Genomic DNA, 22,951 nt, shown 5'->3' with positions numbered 1-22,951 from the left:
CTCCAGAGAGGTCCATAGTGGATGGGAGTGATTTCTGAAGGGAATTTTTTCGGCATTCTCCTAATTTTCCCTGTTTAAGTACGTTATGGGCCCCAATATATAGAACCTCTGGAAAGCTTATTTCATGCTGAAGAGAATGAACTATAAACTATGACTTTCCAATGAACAGTGTTAATGTAATAGATAATTCACTGCGATTTTCTTTATACTAACAAGGCTATTGAGCCCCAGGGACTTACTCCGTTGTCCATGGCAACTATTTTTTTTATGTTTGTCCATGACACCTAATTTTTTGTGTATGAACATATCTTTGTTATGCTTATCGAATGAATTAGGTTTGATTTGAATGTTCGGAGGACAGGTCCATGTCCGTTCCTTGTTAGAATGCTAATTTTTCTAGTGCATATAGATTTACTTAATTATATTTCTTGACAATATTAGGATCTATGACCTTAAACCCGTCACGTATAAGGGATGACGGCTGTCGGCGATCACATTATTCGGAGAAGGGGGAATGAGGGAAGCAGTCTGATATGTTAGGTACCATCCTGGCATTCGCGTAGTGTGAGTGAGGAGAACCCAAGAAAACCCTCTTTCAGGATGACTGAACTGAAACAGCTGTTACATCTTTCCGACCTATTGTCCCTACCGCAAATTGAACTTCTGAGCTGCACCAAAGACGAGGGCGTTAATGACTACGATACGCGGGGCCACGTAGTGCATAGAGAGTCATTCAATTTTGTGCATGATTATGTTACCCACTCAATTTTTGTTTTGCTTTTCTAAGATAGTACGTGTTTGTTTCTTTGGAGTTTAACATTCCTTTCACCACAGAGAGATAAAATGTTGTATCTGAGACGAGATTTGTGATGTCTTGTCTCAAAAAGAGTATCTGTTTTTATTGGAAGAAGCCTATTCGCCACGAAAATTCTGTGTTGTCTTGTCTTGTGGGCAATACTAGAGACATGGACTTAATCGGGGCCGGAATCACACGAAATCTCATCGGAAATCAGACTGAGATGTTAAACGCCAAAGATAGTAAGAAAGATTCTCTCGAAACATTGCATATAGCACCGAGCAAGCATAGGTAAATTATAAGCAAAGGTTTCCCAACTGGGAGGTTTGGGGTTCAAATCCTGAGGTCGACCATCCTGACTAGTCCATGGTTTTCTCAGTCTCACCAGGTGAATACTGGAATGGTACCTTAAAATATATAGACCCTGGGCCGACTTTCTTCCAAATTTCCCTTCCTTAGTTGTCGACAGTGTTTCAGTGTAAAATGGAACTTCAGTTGCTGTATCTGAAACCTTGTTGATAAATAAATAAAAGAATAATCTTAAATAAAAGAGAATAAGATAGTTATATGCAGGGCTGGATTAATCCATTTGGAGACCCGCGGTCACGAGCATCATTTCAGATTTTGCTGAGGGGGGTACCCTCTGATATAAGTCAAATTTCGCGTTTTTCACTGATTTTCTACTATTTTATTGATAACATCTGTATAAATCTCAAACGCAGGGGGGGGGGCAATTGCCCCTCCCTGCCCCCCTAAATGACGCCCTGCCCGGGGTACAAAAAATATGTGGCCCCTGCTGACTTCAATAGGTCTACATTTCTGTGAAAGTCATATTTTATGATGATGATTGTATCTTCTGATTCTTTTTAGATAGCCTGTTGAGATTTTGATCGCAGTGGACGCCCCTATCCACTTGGAGGCCCGGGGCTATAGCCCCTAAGCCCCCCCTTAATCCGGCCCTGGTTATATCCAAAACCACTATCTGTTATTTCGTGTATGAAACAATAACTTGATGCACCGAAATTTATCACAAATAAAGTTGTGCACGCTTTAGTTTTTATGCGAAGTTACTTTCAATGAAGTTTTACAAAAATTGTGTGTATTTTATCTTTTCCTCTTTACCTTGCTCATAATGCGGCATGATCAAACTGATACAGTATTGTATGTAATGAATCTAGTACTTCTTTCTTACAAGATGGTGTAACCTCTAAAATAAATATTAGCTAATTAAAACGGCCTCATTTGCATTTGAACTAAAGGTCTGCACGGGCCGGAATTTTTTAGCCCGGGCCTTTAATTTATAATGTGAGGCCCAACCCGACTCCGAAATATATTTTTTAGCACTTAGGCCCGAGCTCGTGTAATAATCAAATGAGCCCGAAATAAGCCCGAATTACAGAAACTTTATAATTTACGCAAAATTATATTTTTATTTTTACAGCAATTAGAAGTTTAATCTTGTAGTTGTGCTTTAACAGTTTTCCAGAAAGGATGATCCAGACGTCCAATAAATATATTTGTACAGTACATTTACAATGTTAGCCCCGAAAAGGCCCGAGAAATATGGTTGTATATTTAAAAATTTACGGCCCGAGCCCGACCCGGGCCCGAAGTGATATATGCTTTGTAGGACCAAACCCGTGCAGACCTCTAATTTGAACCCCAAATAAAGTGATTTGAACCACATTTCGAGTTCTATCAGTGAATATTTTAGTTATTCTTATTACAATATAATTTGCTACACAATGTCGTCTAGTGCATCGTTAGAAAAATATTATTTATTTCCTTCGGATATTATTGTACCAATTCATAAGAGAAAAATGTTCATCCTGTTGTCACAAAAGAAAGCCAATAGATCGAAAATAAGTAGCTTTTCAACAGACAAACAGAAGGGCGAAATAATAATTGCTGTATATCGCACTTGATTTTTCGAGCCTACCATAATATACTACAAAATACCGTAATTTTGATCATTGTGCACAATGATTATCAACTACATAGTAGGCTGTCCTGCAGTCAGTTGAGTACTGAAGATAAGCTAAGTTGCACCTTGGAAATTGTGTTCAAACTTATAAAATGTAGTTTTTAAAAAAATACATTTTCGTATTAGTACAGTTTAAAGATAAACGGGTAAAATTACTTTGTACCAGTATAAGAAGAGGCTACGTTGTTAGACAAAGAGTGCGACATTTTAGCATGTACTTTTTCTTTTCTTAAAGTATGAAGTAACTACCAAATTAGTTAAATTTGCGTGAAAACGAAATAAGAGGGTTTGGGTACAAAACCTCGCGGCCAGAACCTCGCGGCGACAACCTCGCGGACCAAAACCTCGTCTGGCCAAAACCTCGCCTCCCAAAACCTCGCGGCCCAAAATCTCGCCAGGCCGAAACCTCGCCTGGCCAAAACCTCGCCGCTCAAAACCTCGCGGGCCAAAATCTCGCCGGGCCAAAACCCCGCCTGGCCAAAACCTCGCCGCCCAAAACGTCGCGGGCCAAAATCTCGCGGGGCCAAAACCTCGCCTGGCCAAAACCTCGCGCCCCAAAATATCGCCATACCCAAAATCTCGCCTGACCAAAATGTAAATGTTCCAACAGATGATAAGGATGACGGTATAAAAGACGCTGTTTCAGAAGAAGTATCACGGGTATTTGACCAAGTCCCGCGATACCATATGAAAATTCTATTTCTGTATTAGAGGATTTCAATGTGAAGGTAGGGCGACAGGATGTTTTTAAACTGGTTATAGGGAAAGAAAGTCTGCATAAGGAAAGTAATGACAACTAACGAGGTTAGTTTCGTGAACTTTGGAACATCCAAAAACTTAAAATTTTAACAAAAATCTAATAATATTTATGAAAATATGAAACAATATATGAGTTTTTACGACATCCCTTGATTATGTCCTGTAGGTTGAAGGAGACGTAGATGACCAGAATGAAGGAAATGATCGAATAAAGAAAGTGGGAGGAAACGGGAATAACCCGAGAAAGCCCACGCACACGATGTTTTGTATCTTATTATTATTATTATTGTTATTGTTATATTATTATTATTATTATTATTATTATTATTATTATTATTATTATTATTATTATTATTATTATTATTATTATTATTATTTGTAATGTGGAATTGTATATTAGGAAACACATTGGGTAAATTTTAAAGAAAAGTTTTATTCGCGGCGAGGTTTTGGCACTGCGAGATTTTGGGCGGCGAGGTTTTGGCCCGGCGAGATTTTGTCCCGCGAGGTTTTGGGCGGCGAGGTTTTGGCCACGCGAGGTTTTGGCCCGGCGAGATTTTGTCCCGCGAGGTTTTGGGCGGCGAGGTTTTGGCCATGCGAGGTTTTGGCCCGGCGAGATTTTGTCCCGCGAGGTTTTGGGCGGCGAGGTTTTGGCCGCGCGAGGTTTTGGCCCGGCGAGATTTTGTCCCGCGAGGTTTTGGCCGGCGAGATTTTGGGCGGCGATGTTTCGGCCGCGAGATTTTGTCCGTATACCAAATAAGAGTCGTGTGGTGGTGCATTTGCCCAAGGATGTTATAAAATAGAGGATCTGCCCATACAAGAAAATCGTGAAGCCATACGTCACAGCTTCGCCACACCTACTCTGTCCACTTCCTGCCACTAAGATCGCAATGCTTCGAGCCAACAATCATGGCGGAAACGAGAGTAGCCAATCAGACGTGAAGGCTCAGACGATGCTCGTTTTTTTTTTTTTTTGGCTTGACTGAGTTCATATGTTGAAGATACGAATGGGCAGATCCTCTATTTTATAACGTCCTTGGTAGAAAACAAACGGCGACTCATTCCAAAAGCTAGTCTTGAGAAGAAGTCCACTCAGTTATTCGATTTCTGTGGGCGAAACATGTAACCGCGGCTGAAATTCACCGGCAGCTGGTAGAGGTTTACGGAGAGATTGTAATGTCTCGTCCATATGTCGCAGAATGGTGTCGAAAGTTGGCGGATGACAAAGAAAACATCATTGACAAGGAGCACTGTAGCTGACCCAATATGCAGCCCAGAAGTCCACAATACAGTTGAAACAGTTTCGCTGGGACATCATCGACCATCCTCTTTACAGCACGGACCTCACTTCAAGGCACTCGCTTAAAGGAGTGTTCCCGCGCTTGAAGTAGCACCTAGGAGACCGTCGCTTCGTTTCAGATAAGGAGATGAAACACTTCTTGTCAACGTGGTTGAACACGCAAGTATACGATTTTTACCAGGAGAGAATCTTCAAACTTATTCGATGATGCGACAAGTGCCTCAACCGAGACCATGTCGAAAAATAACCTAATGTATGTACTGTCTGTTGGCTGAATTAGTTGTATTAAATAATATGTACACTTTTTACTGCAGGCTTTGCAACCTTACTTTATGATCACCCTTTGTACTTGAGTAAGTTAAGACTTGTGTAGTGAAACTTGCATAAAATAAAATGTTTTATATTCTTCAATTTAAATTCAAGCACAGTAATTTCGTTGACAAAAGGATAACGTTTTTAGTTATTTTTCATTTTAAAAGGTTGCAAATTGACGGACTTGAAAGTATTTGTAATTCAGACTCTCTAGCCAAAGTACTTAGTTCTCTGAAAAAAAAACGAACACAATAAGATGCATTGATTCAAAAAATGAACTGAAATCTTTGAGTTTTACATCCTACGCTTATGCCAAAAGAGACGGTGATGATGAGTAATGAATGAAATGAAGAGAGTAGGAGGAAACGGTAGAACCCCGAGGAAACCCACGCATACGGTGTTTGTCCACCACAAAGCTCACTTGGTGGGGCTGGGATCGAACCCGGGACCCCAAGTACCAGAGGTGAACGCTCTACTACTGAGCTACCGCGGCATCTGCATTGATTCAAGACAGTCAGATTCATTTTACAAGGAAATATGAGAAATTAGGTATCAATTAGGATAAATACTTTATTTCGTGTAGAAGTGAGTGGACTTTTATTTTGAAATCGAGTAGAGTATATATTTAAAAATTACTATAAATAAAATATATTCAAAGAATCGTACCAAATAACGGCGCAAGCTTGATTAATTAGAGTTAGTACGGGGGGTGGTTAGAAAGTAAGGTTACAAAGCCTGCAGTGAAAAATTTATATATTATTTCATTTAACCAATCCAGTCAACAGATAGTACATACATTGTCTTATTTTTCGACATAGCCTCGGTTGAGGCACTTGTCGCATCGTGGGATGCATTTCAATATTCCCTCCTGGTAAAAAAAAAAAAAAAAAAAAATCTTCTCATTGCGTATTCAGCCACGTTGAAACGAGGTGTTTTGCTTACTCGTCTGAAGCGAAGCGACAGTCTTATGAAAGTCGGTTGGAGAGAGGTCTGGACTGCAGGGAGGGTGGTCAAAGATGTCCCAGCGAAACTGCTTCAACAATGTGGTGATCTTCTGGTCACTATTTCTAGTCAGTGACGTTCCAGAAGCTTTCAACACTATTCTACGACATGCTGAAGAGACATTACAGTCTTGCCGTAAACCTCTACCAGCTGACGGTGAATTTCAGCCGCAGTTACATGTTTCGCCCACAGAAATCGAATAACTGAGCGAAACTAATTTTCCAAACGAAAAGCCATTTGTGTCCACCCACAACTAGCGCCGTAAGTGGCGAGTGGCTGAAACAATGCACAGTTGCCAACTCATGTGTTACAATTACCTCATACTCCTCATTCCTCTATAAGAGACGAAACTCCAGAAATATGGGCATTATGAATAATACCCTTCTTTTGCTAGAACAGAGAAACGTAATAAATACACATTCAGATTTTTTTAAAAGTACTTTTTGGTCAATTTAATTCCCATTTACTTGCATAACAGTCTGTGTTTACATTCCAGAACTGTTCCAAATTTTCGTAAACCTTAGGAGAGGGGTTATTATAGTTTAAAGCCTCGCAAATGCGGCAATAATGAAACACTGGTGTCTGAAAGTAGCCATGTTCATTAACCACTATGTAATGTTGTTTCCATTGGAAGTAAGAGTTGTATTCCGTATCATTTTTACTTAATTTAAGAAGGTATTTCGCAACGTCTTTTGGACCACGAAAATCATTCACATGAATAAAAGATTTCGGAGGAAGTAATTTTTCATAATCCTCACGAGGTGCTCCCATAACAACTGGAACAGATTCACTCCAAAAAGCATTCCACCATAATTTTTCTGTAATATATTCTTTACAATTACTGTTTTCGAATGCTAAATAAAATTTATAGTCATACAAAGCTTTACAGTTTGACGTCATACGCACTGAACATTTAAGAGTTCCACATTTTCCATATACATCAACTGTTATGTATTTTTGTAGATGTTTCACGTATTTCAGACGCTGATTATGTTCACCACAATCAGATATAAGAATAGCCGCCATTTTTGTGTTTTCTTTGTTATAGTTTTTAGTTACATTAAAGTTATTATTATTGGTCAATGGAATTGTTCGTCCATAAGGCACATATATATCTGAATCCATTCTGTAAGTCATAGTCCAATTGAAAATGTTGTTATAATCATGTAATGTATATTTGGTATTTACAGCAAACATGTGTTCGGGACTTTCATCTGTTAAAAGAATCCATCTTTGATGTACCGTTCGCCATTTTGGTAATATACTTGGTCCTTCTATTAACTGCATATGGAACACAACAGCATCTGCTTTGTACAGATCTTCATCGATATTCGAAAATTGACAATTTTTAACTGAACATAAGGCTAATGGATCATGAGGTTTTCTGCTGTACCAATAAATATGTCGACGTTCCAATTGGGGACCAAACTTCCATATTAACACTGTGAAATTACGTTTTACAAAACTATGATCACTTACACCACTTTTTGTTGGTTTTCTTTGATTTTTAATCTTTTTATTAGCAGCAGGTATCCACAACAGAAGTCTTCGACCTAACTCAGACAATGTTTCCTGTTCACGAGCTGATAAATTTCTCCAGTTTGTATAGATGTATTCTTCTTGTTTAGGTATTGTCAGCACAGGAATATTTTTGTTCTCAAATAATTCAAAATAGTCATCACTAGGTTCAAAGATAAGGGAAAAGAACAAGTTTAAAAAAAATAGTAAAACAAAGATAATCAGAACTTTTATAAATATTTTGTTATTATTATGAATGTGAGCCAAGCACATAACTTCTTTCACAATTTGCAACTATTGATTCCTTGTTATTGGCAATTACTTCTGTAGAGCATCATTTGACATCAAATCTGAAAGTAAACATATAAAAAATTAGAGTTAAGACTAACAGAAACTGTTCTTATTTAGAAATAATTTATATTTAGAAACAATTGATATTAAAAGTACAAAATGAGGCAGTAATAAGAAAGTTTTGTTATATTAAACACTCTTAATGGGATAGAAATCAAACTGATGATAACGTCAATACACATAAAAATATGCTAAAAGTAAGACCAGAAAATTTTTTTATTCTTTTAAACTTGTTCAATAAGTCAAATTGCTCCATTTTTTATTGAAAAGTGTTAATCTCGAATAGCCATAACCATAACCCCATAGGCAATGTATAGTGGCAGACATAAGTCCTTGACCAGCTAATGGCGACTGCTTTGAAACCAAATGCAGAGTATGAGAATTCAATCTATCATATCTGTAGTTTGGTGTGGAGAAGAAACAAAATTGAGAACCAAAGACTTAAAAACAACTTAAGTTATTACATACGTAAACACACTGAAGGGGAATCATTTACCGCGTAGTGATCGTGGTTCAGTGGTCAAGGCGCTCAACCAGTAATCTGGAGGTCGTCGGAGTGAATCAGTATTGGGAAGTAACGTAACGCAAGTAACGCGTTACTTGTAACGCGTTACTTTTTAAGTAACGTTTCCTAGTAACGCGTTACATTTTTTCCAAAGTAACTGTAACGGTAACGCGTTACAAATTTTTAAGTAACGTACCTAGTTTGCGTTACTTTTTTCGCGTTACATTTCGGATGAGTAATTACAATATATGTATTTTTTTCGGAAACAAATGTTTCTTTCCTGTAAGTGAATTTCTCAGAATGAAGCAATCGAGCATGAACTACGTATGTCAGTGACAGACAGTCACAGACACACAGAGAAACAAATAAGTTCGTAGTGCCACTTGCTGTTTTTTGAAGATGAGGACAGCCTTTGGGAATCACATGTACTGATTGCAATCACCTGGAAGATTTTGTCGTAGATTTTGACAGCTCCAAATCAATACATTCAGTGAGTGAACTAGGAGTGCAATGGTACCAGTAGTCTATTTTACTTTCATTGGTGTTGTTTTTATAAAGATGGAGAACGAAAATATTTTACTGTTCGAACATTTGAAAGAATACTTTTTTCTTAAGAGCTGAGGATGATGGTGGACAGAATTTAAAAGTAACGTGTCTGAAGTGCCCCGGAGGAAATTATTTATCAACAACTAGGGTGCAATAATTAACGATTTACAGTAAGGGGTTAATATGAATAAATTGTTTTGATGAGCAGGTCTGCTTTATTACTAGACAATAGTTTGCTAATGGTATGTAATATTTGAGTTCTTTCAGATCAGTTTGCTTATCCTAGAGTCCCGTTGATTATAGAGTAGTGTAATGTTTCTCTATATTCTTTATTTTTAATTTTACATAACAACATTGTTATTATTATATAATTAGTTTAGCAGAATAATTAAAAAATGAAATGAAATCTTTAAGTTTTACGTCCCACGGTTATGCCAGTTGGGCTAAAGGAGACGGTGATGATGAGTGATGAATGAAATGGTGGAATGAAGAAAGTGGGAGGAAACAGGAGAACCTCGAGCAAACCCACGCACACGGTGAGCAGAATAATTATAAGCAACCATTTTTTGTAACGCATAGGGATGAGCACGAGTCGAGCTAAAATTCGACTCGTATCGAATTCAAGTCAGGTTTCGAGTCAAGTCAAGGGTAATATCCTCAAGTCGAGTTCCGAGCCGATTAAGTTTTTCGCGTCGAGTTTCGAGTCCAGTCGAGTTTGATAAATGGCTCGTTCGTTTTAAGTCGTATTGAAATCATGGCCTGATTACACTGGAAAACGAAAGCCATGAGAAACAGTACTATGGAATACTTTTAGTGTTGCTCACGAGATGGGATACTGCTTGCATCTCGTCTCGTCTCAATAGCGAGACCACAAGAGATTTTTTATAACAAGCTCAGCTCGGCTTGGCTCAACTGAGAAGATGGCTCGAGCTGGTTCACTTGGGGTGAACCATCGTCTCGAGCTGGCTTGGTAGGGATGAGCCATTTGCTCGGTTCGGCTCAACTTAGCCGAGGGCTCTAGCCGAGTCGGTTGGGTGAGCTGTTGGCTCGGCTCACTTTTCGGTTCTGGTCGATAGTGAATGAGCTGTGAGCCGAGCTGCCCGAGTCGTTGACAATTCTAAACCCGGGCCGAGCAGTTTTGAAGATATTTGGCCAGTGCCCTATAACTTTTAACAGTGTTCGGCTCGAGCCCGAATACTCAACCTAAACCCTCAACCCAAATTCAGAAGCTCGTGAACAATGTCCTTGACTCCTAGACTTCACGACTACCGAGGTTGGCAATCAACTAGCTTTTTAGTATTCAAATACAAACCGCCTATCTTTCTTTTTATATACAGTGTTGTTATAATAATAATAATAATAATAATATTAATAATAATAATAATAATAATAATAATAATAATAATAATAATAATAATAATAATAATAACTTGTAGTAGTGTCATTGATAATAATTATACTTTTTATGTAATATACTTGAAGAATGTACTCGAAACTACACACCGGATTGGGGTCTAGTCGACTCGAAATTCGGCTCCAATCGAGTCGAGTTGGAGGAAATTTTTCGAGTCGAGTTCTCGGGCCGAGCTCAAAGATGTCTGTTTCTAGTCGAATCGAGTGTCAAAGAAAACTCGCTCGAACTCGTACGTGTCCATCCCTACGAACGACTAACGCAGTATGGCATTTTATCAATGTTACATTGTATGAAAATGTTCATATATCAAGTAAAAATTTGTCCTTACATTTACATAAAGCGATTCAGAAAGTGCAATAATAATAATAATAATAATAATAATAATAATAATAATAATAATAATAATAATAATAATAATAATAATAATAATAATAATAATAATAATAGCGGTAGTAATAGTAGTACGGAAAATTGAAGTCATATTTTTTTTCACATTTTTAGTTTCGGACCTAAAAGTAACGCGTTAGTAACGCGTTACTTTCGAAGTAAAGTAACAGTTACTTTTTGGGGGCAAGTAACGCGTTACTAACGCGTTACATTTTAAGAGAAAGTAAAGTAACTTGTAACGCGTTACATTTTTACAAGTAACTTACCCAACACTGGAGTGAATGATAGACAGACGGAAATAGTCGATCTCTAAGTCTTGTTATATTTATGCATGACAGACAAACGGATATACTTGATGTCTAAGTCTTGTTATGCATGACAGACAGGCAGACATTGTCGTTCTCTAAGTCTCTTTATACTTGTGCATGACTAACAGGCGGACAGTCGTTTTCTAAGTCTTGTTTTATACCTATGCGTAAGTTAGCTAGGAAGTCTGAAAAGAAAGTTTTTCCCGTTTTTACTTACATGGAAAATTTTTCCAGGTGATTTTATATTTATTTAAATTATGTAATAATTTGTTCCATATTTCAATTTGTACTGTATCGCGAGAAAACATTTAATTATCGTATTCTGAATTAAAAAGATGGGAAAATGTGTAAGAATCAAAGAAAAAGTGTCATTCCATAAGAAAGAATAAAGATAAATAATGACGTGGGTTCAATGAAAAGTTTACAAAACCACCAGAGTGTATTGGAGGGAGTGGTTATCCGATGATTGTTGCTCTGAAGCAGAAGCGATTCCAAATTTAACCATACTGCGTCCTTTACATCACAAATCACTAATCCCTCCTACAAAATTTTACCAGGATTGACTGAGCGGATTATTCAACACGACTGTAGATATACCTTATTTTCTATTCTGACATGTTTTATATGTCTAATGAAATATGAACCAGGGGCGGATCCAGGACTGACTTCTGGGGAGGTTGTAATACTGCTATTTAGACCTGTTTTTCAGAGCCCCAAACTCTGGGATGGTTTTTATTGATATATAAAATAAGAAAGTTTTCTCTTCGGGAAAGGGGGGGGGGAGTTTGCCCCGATCGCCCACTGGATCCACCTCTGATATGAACACATTTCTGATTCTCTACGATTTTTTTTTTATTGTTCATATTATGAAGAAAATTGTTAAAAGTGATGAAGTTAGGATTGCCAACTGGCCGGTATTCACCGACCCAGCCGGAAATATTGCTGTTATTTTGATTAAGGTCGGTGACCGGTACAAACTTCTTACCAGCCACTTTATGACTGGTATTTTGAAATCCATAATCCAGAATAAAACATCGAACTTCGAAATTCTTCAAAATTACCTTTTCAAATACAAAGTTCCGTTGTATTACACATTAAGTGATATATTTTTTTAACCTATGGCAGTTTTTTTTTTTATTTATTTAACATAAGAAATTTGATAACAATTAGATTTTATTCTGGAACAATGTTTTAACAATAGAGACACACTGTAAGTATACAATTTGTCATAATTGTCAGGCATAAACATAGCGGTAAAATTATATTGTCCATTGATTGTTGGCGAACAACCCTTAGGTATTTCTAATAAGAGTTGTTGCAGTATATTGAAGTATAAATTTAAAAAGTAATTTCCATTCTGTAACCACCTATCAACGGTTAATATATTTTGTTCATCTGTTTCGACAATTTTGAAGAAGTGGCAGTTATTGGTAAACACAATAAACTGATCAATATCGACTTCAGTTTCTCATTTTAAAGCACAGTGTATCTATTAAGCTTATTAGTGAATGTACTAAGGGTATGCAGAGTACAGGCACTATTTCACTTTTGTCCACGACAGTAGATTTCTTTCCCATCGATGAGTCCGAACAGAGATACTTCACACTTAGACTTACATCATAGGAAAGATTGAGGAAGTGCCGGTAATTTTATTTTCCAGAATGGCAATCCTAGTTGAAGTGTGGAAAATAAATTGTAGTATTGAGTCACCTTATAGTGAGCAACATGAAGTTTGTAGTGTAAAACAACAAATAGTGTTTTTGTGATAATTTTTCTCAAACAATTCTTGAGAAAATAGTGTCTGAAAGTAAGTGAAACATTTTGCTGTATATAAAAAGCACTACCAACCGTTATCAGTGACAAACAAGAAGAGTTGCTCAAACTGTAAATTTCTTGCCTTGATCAGGGGAATTAAAATCATGCGACACGGTACAAAGTCCAGTACCAAGCCCGAATGACGTGCCTTGCAACTACCATTTTTTTCTTGCTTTTGCAATCTTTCTCTCTAGAAGAGCAGTGCTTCGACCAGAAATTATGTAAATATATAATCAACAAAGGTATAAAAGTTTGACGTGCGATTCATAAAATGTTTTATGATTTCCTTTTCACTTCGCTTTATCGACATAGTTACGATAACAAGATACAGATTTCAGAAGCATTTATTTTCTCGTCTACATGTAAAGCATATGATATAATGTATCCCAGAACATCTTTTTAAATAAAATAAAAATAAAATATTTGAGTTTTACGTTCCTCCCACTATTATGCCGGCTAGGCTAAAGGATACGGTGATGGTGAGAAATGAATGAAATGGTGGAATCAATAAAGTGGGAGGAAACAGAAGAACCTCCAAAAAACCACGAACACAGTGTTTGTCCACCACAAAGCCTTGTTGTAAGTGTGTCTCAGGTGATTTTTGTCAATCTAAAGCATTTTCTAGTTGTATTGTTTGATGTTAACATATACACATTTCATCGGGCAGCGTGATGTAAGTTATGCTGAATTCTATGTTGACTGTAGGGTCACACCATGTCAAATCACCTAGAGCACTGTGCTTCAATATCTCAGATTCTCTTAAATTTTTTTTCATATATTAATACCAATGAAATTATGTTAAATTAATTTTTCCCGATTTTTTGGATGAGAAATGGGCCGGAGATAAATTTTTGAAAAATGTGAATTTTGCTTCAATTTCACTTTTTGGTACTCAGCATCATGGGACAAAATTACCATAACTTCCTTAATTTTGAAGTTATTGGCCTCATCCAGGTGTCAAATGAAAGCTTAATTTCTGCTCTTTCAGAAGATTCTAAGTAATCTTGCAAAACGTTACACCGTCAAACATTAATGGGCATACAAAGCAAATTTTAGGGGTTTTACAAATTGTGCCATTGCTCTAAAGTTACAACTATGAAACTTCTTTTTGTACGTTCATCTTAACACGTACATGGTATGGTTAAAAAATAAAGAGTTTTTTTTTTGTATTTTGTAATTCTTAATTTTTATGTACAGAAATATAGTGTTTTAAGTTTTGTTACAAACTGTGTCATTGCTCGTATGTTACAATTATGAAACTTTTGAAACTTTTTAAATAGAATCATCTTAGCGCATACATGATATGGTTAAAAATAAAAAAGGTGCTTTTGGCATTATTATTATTATTATTATTATTATTATTATTATTATTATTATTATTATTATTATTATTATTATTATTATTATTATTATTATTATTATTATTATTATTATTATTGATATTTTACATGTATGAGAATATACAGTTTTAACTTTTGTTACAAATTGTGTCATTGCTCGTAAATTACAACTGCAAAAATCTTGAAATCTTTTTATAGGATCATTTTAGGACATACATGATACGGTTAGAAAATAAAAAGTGTGCTTTTTGTATTTTTGTAATTATTGTTTTTGTACGTCAGAGTGCAACTCATGAATCGCTCTGGGCCTTCTGTATTCTACTGGCCAGGAAATGAAAACTTTTGTTGGATACCTTTTGAAAGTATCCTCTGGGAAGTTCCTGTTTCATCTCTTACAAGCCAATCAGCCCGGACTTACGCAACTGAATGCAACATTAAAAGAAGACATCATATCATCAATGAAAAGAATGAACGGTGAAATATAGGACACAACATTTTGTATGTAAATCTATCTAATTCTAAGAAGTATTACTGGTATATATGTTTATTGTTTTCATCTATGTACATTTGTCTATTATTTCTTATTTCTCTTGATAGGGTCTGTAATAATCACTCAACCCCTTACATTGCTAAGCCTACATTTTCCATTCACAAAACAACAAGATTATTACAAAAAAGGTATCCCTTTTTTATTTAATCATATTTAGTAAATGCAAACTATTCCTATTAAAAGTTACAAAAGTTTGATGGTTGTAAGCGATGGTACAATTGGAAAAAAGTTGAAAGTCACAGTTAAGGTACAAAAATATATATTATGGTAATACCAAAAATACACATTACACCAGTTCTATTTTTAAGCATACCTAGTATTTACTAAGATGATTACTTGAAAAAGTTTTAGTGTGACAGTTGTCACTTCAGAGTAGGGATGGTAAAAATTTTCCGAAATCGAATTATTTTTCGAATTCCGAATTCCAGATTTCCAAAATCGGAATTTTTCCGAATTCCGATTTTTTCAGATTGTACTTTCGGGAATCCGGAAAGTAAAAATTCCGGAATTGGCCATCAGTACTTTAAAGGAAAGTCATAATCTGTTAACAACAGTAAATCTATATATTTCTGTACATTTAAAACAATAATAATAATAATAATAATAATAATAATAATAATAATAATAATAATAATAATAATAATAATAATAATAATTGCAAAAATACCAAAATACATATTTTATTTTTTAACCATATCATGTATGTGATAAAATGATTCTATAAAAAGAAGCTTCAAGAGTGTCATACTTGTAACTTATGGGCAATTATACAATTTGTAATAAAACTTAAAACAGTATATTTCCGGACACGTAAAATAAAAAAATACAAAATTACCAAAAGCACACTTTTTATTTTTTAACCATATCATGTATGTACTAAGATGATTCTATTTAAAAAGTTTCAAATGTTTTATAGTTGTAACATACGAGCAATGACACAATTTGTAACAAAACTTAAAACACTATATTTCCGTACATAAGAAATAATAATTACAAAAATACAAAAAAACTTTATTTTTTAACCATACTATGTACGTGTTAAGATGAATGTACAAAAAAGTTTCAAAAGTTTCATACTTGTAACTTTTGAGCAATAGCACAATTTGTAAAACCCCTAAAATTTGCTTTGTATGCCCATTAATGTTTGACAGTGTAACGTTTTGCAAGATTACTTAGGATCTTCTGAAAGAGCGAAAATTAAGCTTTCATTTGACTCCTGGATAAACCCAGTAACTTCAAAATTAAGAAAGTTATGGTAATTTTATTCTATGATGCTGAGTGCCAGAAAGTGAAATTGTGGCAAAATTCACATTTTTCAAAAATTTCTCTCCGCCCGATTTCTCATCCAAAAAATCGAAAAGAAAAATAATTTAGCATAATTTCATTGGTATTAATATATGAAAAAAATGAAGAGAATCTGAGACATTGAAGCACGGTCATATTTTAAAATTAAGTGATTTGACATGTTACTTGTAGCGTTTGTTCGATGGGCCCAACAGCAAACTTTCCCACTGTGCCACATTGATCCCACGGGACCAATACTGGAATATTGATTTTTATTGCCCTATTCCCTGCAGTTGCTTCACGATCGAAGCTAGTTATACGTGATGTCGGACCAACACGGCGTCCGAAAATACACTGGAACTACTGCCCTGTCATAAATAACAGGCACTTGACACGATCAAACCTTAGATGGAGTAAGCGGCGTTTCTTCTTCGAGTTTACCAGATGGTATCATTTCAGCAACGTACAGTATGAATTCACACTATTGGAGCAAGTAAATTGTATTACAACAGGCTCAATCCATTCTGAGCATTTATTGACCGGTGTTTTCTGTATAACTGGCGTAGAAAAACTTATCTGATTGCTCATTGTCAGATTTTGATTCGCAACTTAATCCCCTTCACTTATAACTATGTGGAGTCAGGATTAAGGTGGCCAAAATTTTCTTTAATCAGAAATTTCATTTACGGGATCTGGGAAAAAATCCGGAATTTAGAAAATTCCGGAATTCAGAATAAACCGGGATTCAAAAAATTCTGGAATGTTTCCGAAATAAAAATTTTCTAAATTTCGGATTTTTTCCGAATTCCAGAATTTTTCCGGCATAGGTTTTTCCGAATTCTGAATTTTCCGAAATCGGAATTTTTCCTAATTCCTAATTTTTTCCTAAATCCGGAAATTTCCAAATTCCCTAATTGGCCATCCCTAATCTGGATATTCAATTGATGCACCAACATCCTCATCAAAAAAATCTGTTTCGTAAAGTAAATAGCTAATTTCATGAGTTGATAAACTTTTAGCTTCCATTTTGATAAACTAACTCGAAATAAAATAAATTTTCAAAATAAAAGAAAGCGATACATGTTTTGAGGGGAAAATATGTTCTTGTTCACCTGCAAACAATCGCTATTAGTTCAAAAGGATTCCGAGATAATGTTTATGCTCCATGGTAATATTGATTCTTGCTACAAATACTTCTAGCCAGGGTACAGAAACAAACGTTCATAAAACTTACAAAATGAGAAAAGCAACCCCTGTGCACAATGGGACCAGCCGAATTACCGGCCCGACGCAGCGATACAGAAGAGCGATCGCCACGCTAAGAAGATTTCATTTTCTTTTCAGAAACCATTAGTGATATTTAGAGACCCGATGTGTAGGCATTAAAAACCTGGAAAATAGGCAGGCAAATAGGCACTAAAAGTTTAAAAAATAGGCAGTGAAATAGGCATTAAAATGTAACTCGAAATAATGACTCCGGTTAGCGTACGCGCCGTTGGCGTGGGAGGCCCGGGTTCGATTCCCGGCGGGAGCTCATGTGGTTCGGATTCCACGTTAATCAGTAGGTCCACGTCTCATATAGCCTCGCTGCTGAAAAGGGACGTTAAACTCAAAATCAACTCAACTCAACTCGAAATAATGACTCAATACAAGTAAAAAATAAATTCAAGTCATAAATAATGTTCAAAAGATATAGAAATATACCTGTTTGTTAATATTGTATATAGAAAGTCTAAGCTTGAGATATATTCCATGTATATTTGGTAAATACATTCTATACGGCACTTTATCACTACACATAACAGTCCAAATTTTATATACTTTATTAGTACACACAGCAGTCCAAAGTTTTACAGCACTTTATCAGTATATACCTTTACGACATCTTGTTACTGCAAGCAGCACTTATATTTCTCGGATGAGGCAGAATCTTTTCTTGAAACACTAAACTATATTTTTCCCAATAAAGTCTTATTTTGAAGAAAATGCATAGAATAGGCAACATTAGGCACTAACGTTACTTTTGATCATATCTTTAATATTAAAGAATAAGCATTTTGCCTAACATCCGGTCTCTAATGATATTACAAAATTATAGCAACATAATAACATTTCAGTGAGAGTTACATATTACTGCATCAATGGCGCCTTGCACCTAACGAGTAAATTTTGGACGACAGTTAACGTGTTAAAACACACATAACGTGATGTATGTTATGCTGAATTCTGAATGATAACATGATGCTAAAATCTTTAAAAAGAATTGCTTAAATAAGCTTTCTTCAGAGAAATCTCATATACGCATGTGTAATAAATTCAACCCGAATTTTGGAAACCGCAAGCCGCAGTGTAAGCATTTTTTGTTGTATAAATGCTTCAGTTGACTTCTTTGTACTCAGTCAAGAAGTAGTCGAAAAGTTAAAGAAGAAGTCAGTAGCAGTCAGTAACGCAGTATCAAAGAGAGTTAGGGATTGACATGTAAAGCGGCCTTAGAGACCTAGAAACAGTACAGTGTCTTAGTGATAATATACAATGGTGCGTTGTATATTTATATATTTAGTACTTGTAAATCCTTACTTTAGGGTAACTTTAGGGCGTAAGATGTTTTAATATATGTACTAGACTGATTATGCCATTCGAAGAAGATAAAGAAAAAGATATATGTAAAATATTATTATGTAAGATCCATATAAAAAGATGTTCATATGTCTGTATATGTTTTAAATCATAAGATTTTGAAGCGTCGTTGGTAGGACAACCTGAAAAACAAGATATAAATAAATGGAAGTGATTGCATAGAAGTTGTCGTCATTTTTAATGGCTCAAGTTAATAATTAAAAGGAACCAGTTTTATCGTCGTATATGGTGCCGGAACCCGGGATGGAAGGAAGGAAAAATTGTTGATTGAATCGTTGTAAACTTATACTCTTTGGCCATAATGTAGAAAGTTTTATTTGCTATTCCAATTATTTTTCTTTTTGTTTTGTCACATGACTGTCGAAATTTAGGTGTTCATCTATCCAAATACCCAGATACTTAAAGGAGTATGCCCTACTTATTGAATTAGGGTCTATTAGATATTTTAATAATGGGGCTTCTCTCCAATTTTTCTTCGACCTAGATGAAGTTTGTTTTATTGGCAGATATTTCCAATTTTGCAGATTTGGTCCATTCTAAGGGAGCCTGCATAGCCATGTTGGCCTACTCTTCTAGTCTTGATCTGGTATTTGCATTTATGACTAGAGGCAAATCGTCAGCATAGGCGATGACGCCGGAGACTATGTCTAGTCCATTGATTGTATCTAGATCCGGTTGTAATACAACGTCCCACAATAATGGTCCCAACCTTGTGGGCAGCATTTGTTACGATCTTATTTAATACGACTGTTGGACCATTATAAGTTACTATCGTATCCGAACAATAGTTCTTTATAATTTTAAGTAATTCCTTGTTTATATTTAATTTTTCGAGCTCAGAAAACATTTTTGGCCACCATAGATTGTCGAAGGCGCCGGATATATCCACAAAGGTTATTATTGTATATTCTTCTCCCAGTTCACTAAGTGTTTCAATATATTCCATTAATCAATTGATTGCTTCGGTTGTACCTTTATTTTTTCTAAAGCCATACTGTAGTCTACAATTTCTTAGATCTCCTCTCTTGGCACTTATTCTGTTGGCTATGACTTTTTCGAATATTTTACCCAAAATGTTTAATAAGGGGTCGATAAGATTTTGGTGTTTGAAGTCCTCCTATATTACTTTTTTTTCTTGAATAGTTAATTTAGCCATCTTCCATCTGTTAGGGAAAATTCCAAACTCTATATACTTATTATACAATTTAGTTAAATATGGAATCCAGAATTGACTGTTCATTTTAAAAATTTCCCCTTGTAATTTATCAGGTCCAGGTGCCTTACTATTTTTTATGCTTTTCAGAATTTCTTCAATTTCCTCATTTGTGACCATTATGTCTCTATTTATGCTATTATTACTATAACTGAATGTATTATATTTCCGTCTAATTAATTTGTTATCTTCATTGTCAGTGCTTGGGTTGTCATCTGGAAGCAGTTTATTGATAATGAACTCTAAAATCTCTTCAATATCTCTTGTGTACTCGCCATTCTGTTTATCCATTGCAGTTAGTGTAAGAGAGGGCTTGATTTTACTCACTATTATTTTGTATGGTATTCCCCACGGGTCTGTATCAATTTCTGTTTCAAAAACGAATTCCAGACCTTTGTTTCCTTTCCTAGAGTTTGTCTTTGTATTGCGCTAATAGTCTTATATATTCTTCCTTTCTTCTTACCTTGAGAAAGGGATCGTGCGTTCGCTGGTACTGCCTTCTCTTTGCTTTTTTTTTTTTTAAATAATTGCATATTATTATTCCAGAGAATCGAATAATTCTTCTTCTTGATATTTCCTCTACTATTTAGTTTTTGAATGGCTTGAGTTATTGCTCCCTCAATATCGACGACTGCCCTATTTAGTTCTTCGTCATTTTTGAAATCTAGATTTGGTAATTTGATTATTTTATTCAATCTTTCCCAGGATTTTTTTTTACATAATAATTAAAGTTACTATCTTCGTTTATACTGTCAGCATTTGTCCCCACTAGTACCCCATAGCAAGTATAGATGCGTACTTTCAACATTAGCAATAGATGTAATTTAAGATATCCCTTGAGCTAATGGTACCAAATTATTCCAAGTTCTCTTCATTAGATAAGATTACATTCCAACATCAATTTTAGAGATGTAATAACCCAGGTTGACAATATAAACGCATATTTAAGTTTTACGTAATGTTTTGGACTGAAATGATATTAAATCATGTTTTGGATGCATTTTAGAAGAATTTGACTTGTCACTGAGAAATGTTTTGCTAGTATTGTCAACAAAGTTGTTTGGAACTTCCTTCCTTAGGGTGGCGAGCACCAAACTAGTGTAAATTACTCTTGTAGTAACTCTTACTTCTTTAGTCTGGACTACTTTAGTAAATTACTTCCGTAGTAATATACTCTTTTAGTAACTGTTGGAGAGCTCAATTTCTATTTACTTCTTTAGTTATAACTAAAGTAGTAACGCCTTTTTACTAAAGAAGTAAGCCATTTCTGCACTGTTGGCACGTGCATTTCGTCTTCTATCGGCAGCTGAAGCTTATCGGAAGATGCATCTAGGAAGAAAGGTAGAGAATATGGGGTTGTAGTGAAAAGCAAGTTGTTGGAAAAAGCATACGAGCTTCATTCGTTAAAAATGCGTTTAATACGAAAAAAATATAATGCAAAAATGTTGTTAATTGAAAGACAAACACAAATGATGGAAGAAGAGCATAACCTTAAATAGAAAGTTCAAGAACGAAATGGAGCAAACTTCAGGTTCTGGTTCTTCAGGCAATATGTTCGAGAAGTTTATGTTTTTGTAAATAAATATAAATATGTTTAATATGTATAAAACATATTTTATTTGCTTGATATTTTTCTAGTGGTTTATGTGTTTTTGTTTTCCACATGACATAATATTTGTGTATATTATTTCAGTATTAGTACATTTAATTTTTCTAATTACCATATTCTAATATTAATTTGTGTGAGCAAAATTATAAAAGTAGACATCTTGTTTTTCTTAGAAATTATCAAAACACCTTTATTGTATAACTTTGTGTACTGAAGTAATACTGAAATAATACGAAAATATTAATTCCCTAATTGCAAAAAAGAAAAAAAAGAAAAAGAAAAAGAAAAGAAAAAGTGAGAAACGTAACTATAAAAGAAATAAAAGAAGTGCCTTATTTATTCATTTAAGAAGGAAAAGTCTTTACACTAACTTGTTATTTTACTAGAAAATTAGGTAAAATTTTAATTAAAAATAATTAAGTATAATACACCTTCTGACAGATTGCCTTGCAGCATCTGCTTCTGTATGAAATGCATATTGGTTGATGCCATTCCCATCCATAGCATTAAGGTGAAACACGCCTTCAGTTCTATTCCAAAGTAGTGTAGAACTGCAGCAGCCACAATAATATTGCCACACGTGTTCTGTTTATATCGCATTGTTTTAAGAATTTGGAAACATTTCTTCCAACACCGAATGTACGTTCTATTACACATTTTGTAGCAATACGGGCTCTAGTCTAGCGCCCTTCGGGTCCTATGTGGGGTAGAAACACAGATGTCATAAGATGTTTGAAGAGAGCATGTCCACTGTCTCCTTAACAAGCAACGCATCATACTGTTCATTATTAAATTCTACAGCAACTCTACTATTGTCCCAAATGCGTGCATCATGTGTGGAACCCAGCCAACGGCTTATCATGTTCAAAAATTTCATATTGGCATCACAAATGATTTGTGTATTGATAAAAAAGAAATTTTTGCTATTTCTATATAGTTCTGCTTGTGCTCCAGAAGGACAAAGTATGGGTATATATATATATATATATATATATATATATATATATATATATATATATATATATATATATATATATATATATATATATATATATATATATATATATAATATTTATGACCCGTATGGCATTCGGCAATCCACCAATTCGATAGAATTCCCTTTTGTTCATTGATATATTTTCTTGGTTATGTGGCATGGATACATACAGTGGCTTTAAGGCAATAGAACTGTGTATCACTCTGTTAAAAGCTCTTCCAGCAGTTAATGAGATCCCCTGCTACAATTTGATAAGTATATACCAGCGCGAAATGTTTGCAAGCCACAAAAGAAGTTGCAGCTAGGAGAAAAAGCACGGTTCCT

General features: G+C 35.1%; 1 protein-coding gene across 1 annotated transcript in view; it reads right to left on the bottom strand.

Moving 5' to 3' along the window:
• Nucleotides 1-6,600: 6,600 nt before the first annotated feature.
• The window catches only part of LOC145665507 (3-galactosyl-N-acetylglucosaminide 4-alpha-L-fucosyltransferase FUT3-like), a 33,786-nt gene continuing 17,435 nt past the window's right edge, over nucleotides 6,601-22,951 (bottom strand). The window contains exon 2 of the mRNA XM_081732813.1: nucleotides 6,601-8,021. Coding sequence (XP_081588939.1) covers nucleotides 6,601-7,944 — 1,344 coding nt within the window. The 5' untranslated portion in view covers nucleotides 7,945-8,021. The remainder of the gene's footprint in view (nucleotides 8,022-22,951) is intronic.

Source organism: Thermobia domestica, chromosome 11 (assembly GCF_964235325.1).
Source record: "Thermobia domestica chromosome 11, izTheDome1.hap1.1, whole genome shotgun sequence".
In the NCBI taxonomy this organism is placed as follows: domain Eukaryota; kingdom Metazoa; phylum Arthropoda; class Insecta; order Zygentoma; family Lepismatidae; genus Thermobia; species Thermobia domestica.
The sequence above is the reverse complement of the archived record's forward strand: the minus strand, read 5'-3'. Positions and strand labels throughout refer to the sequence as shown.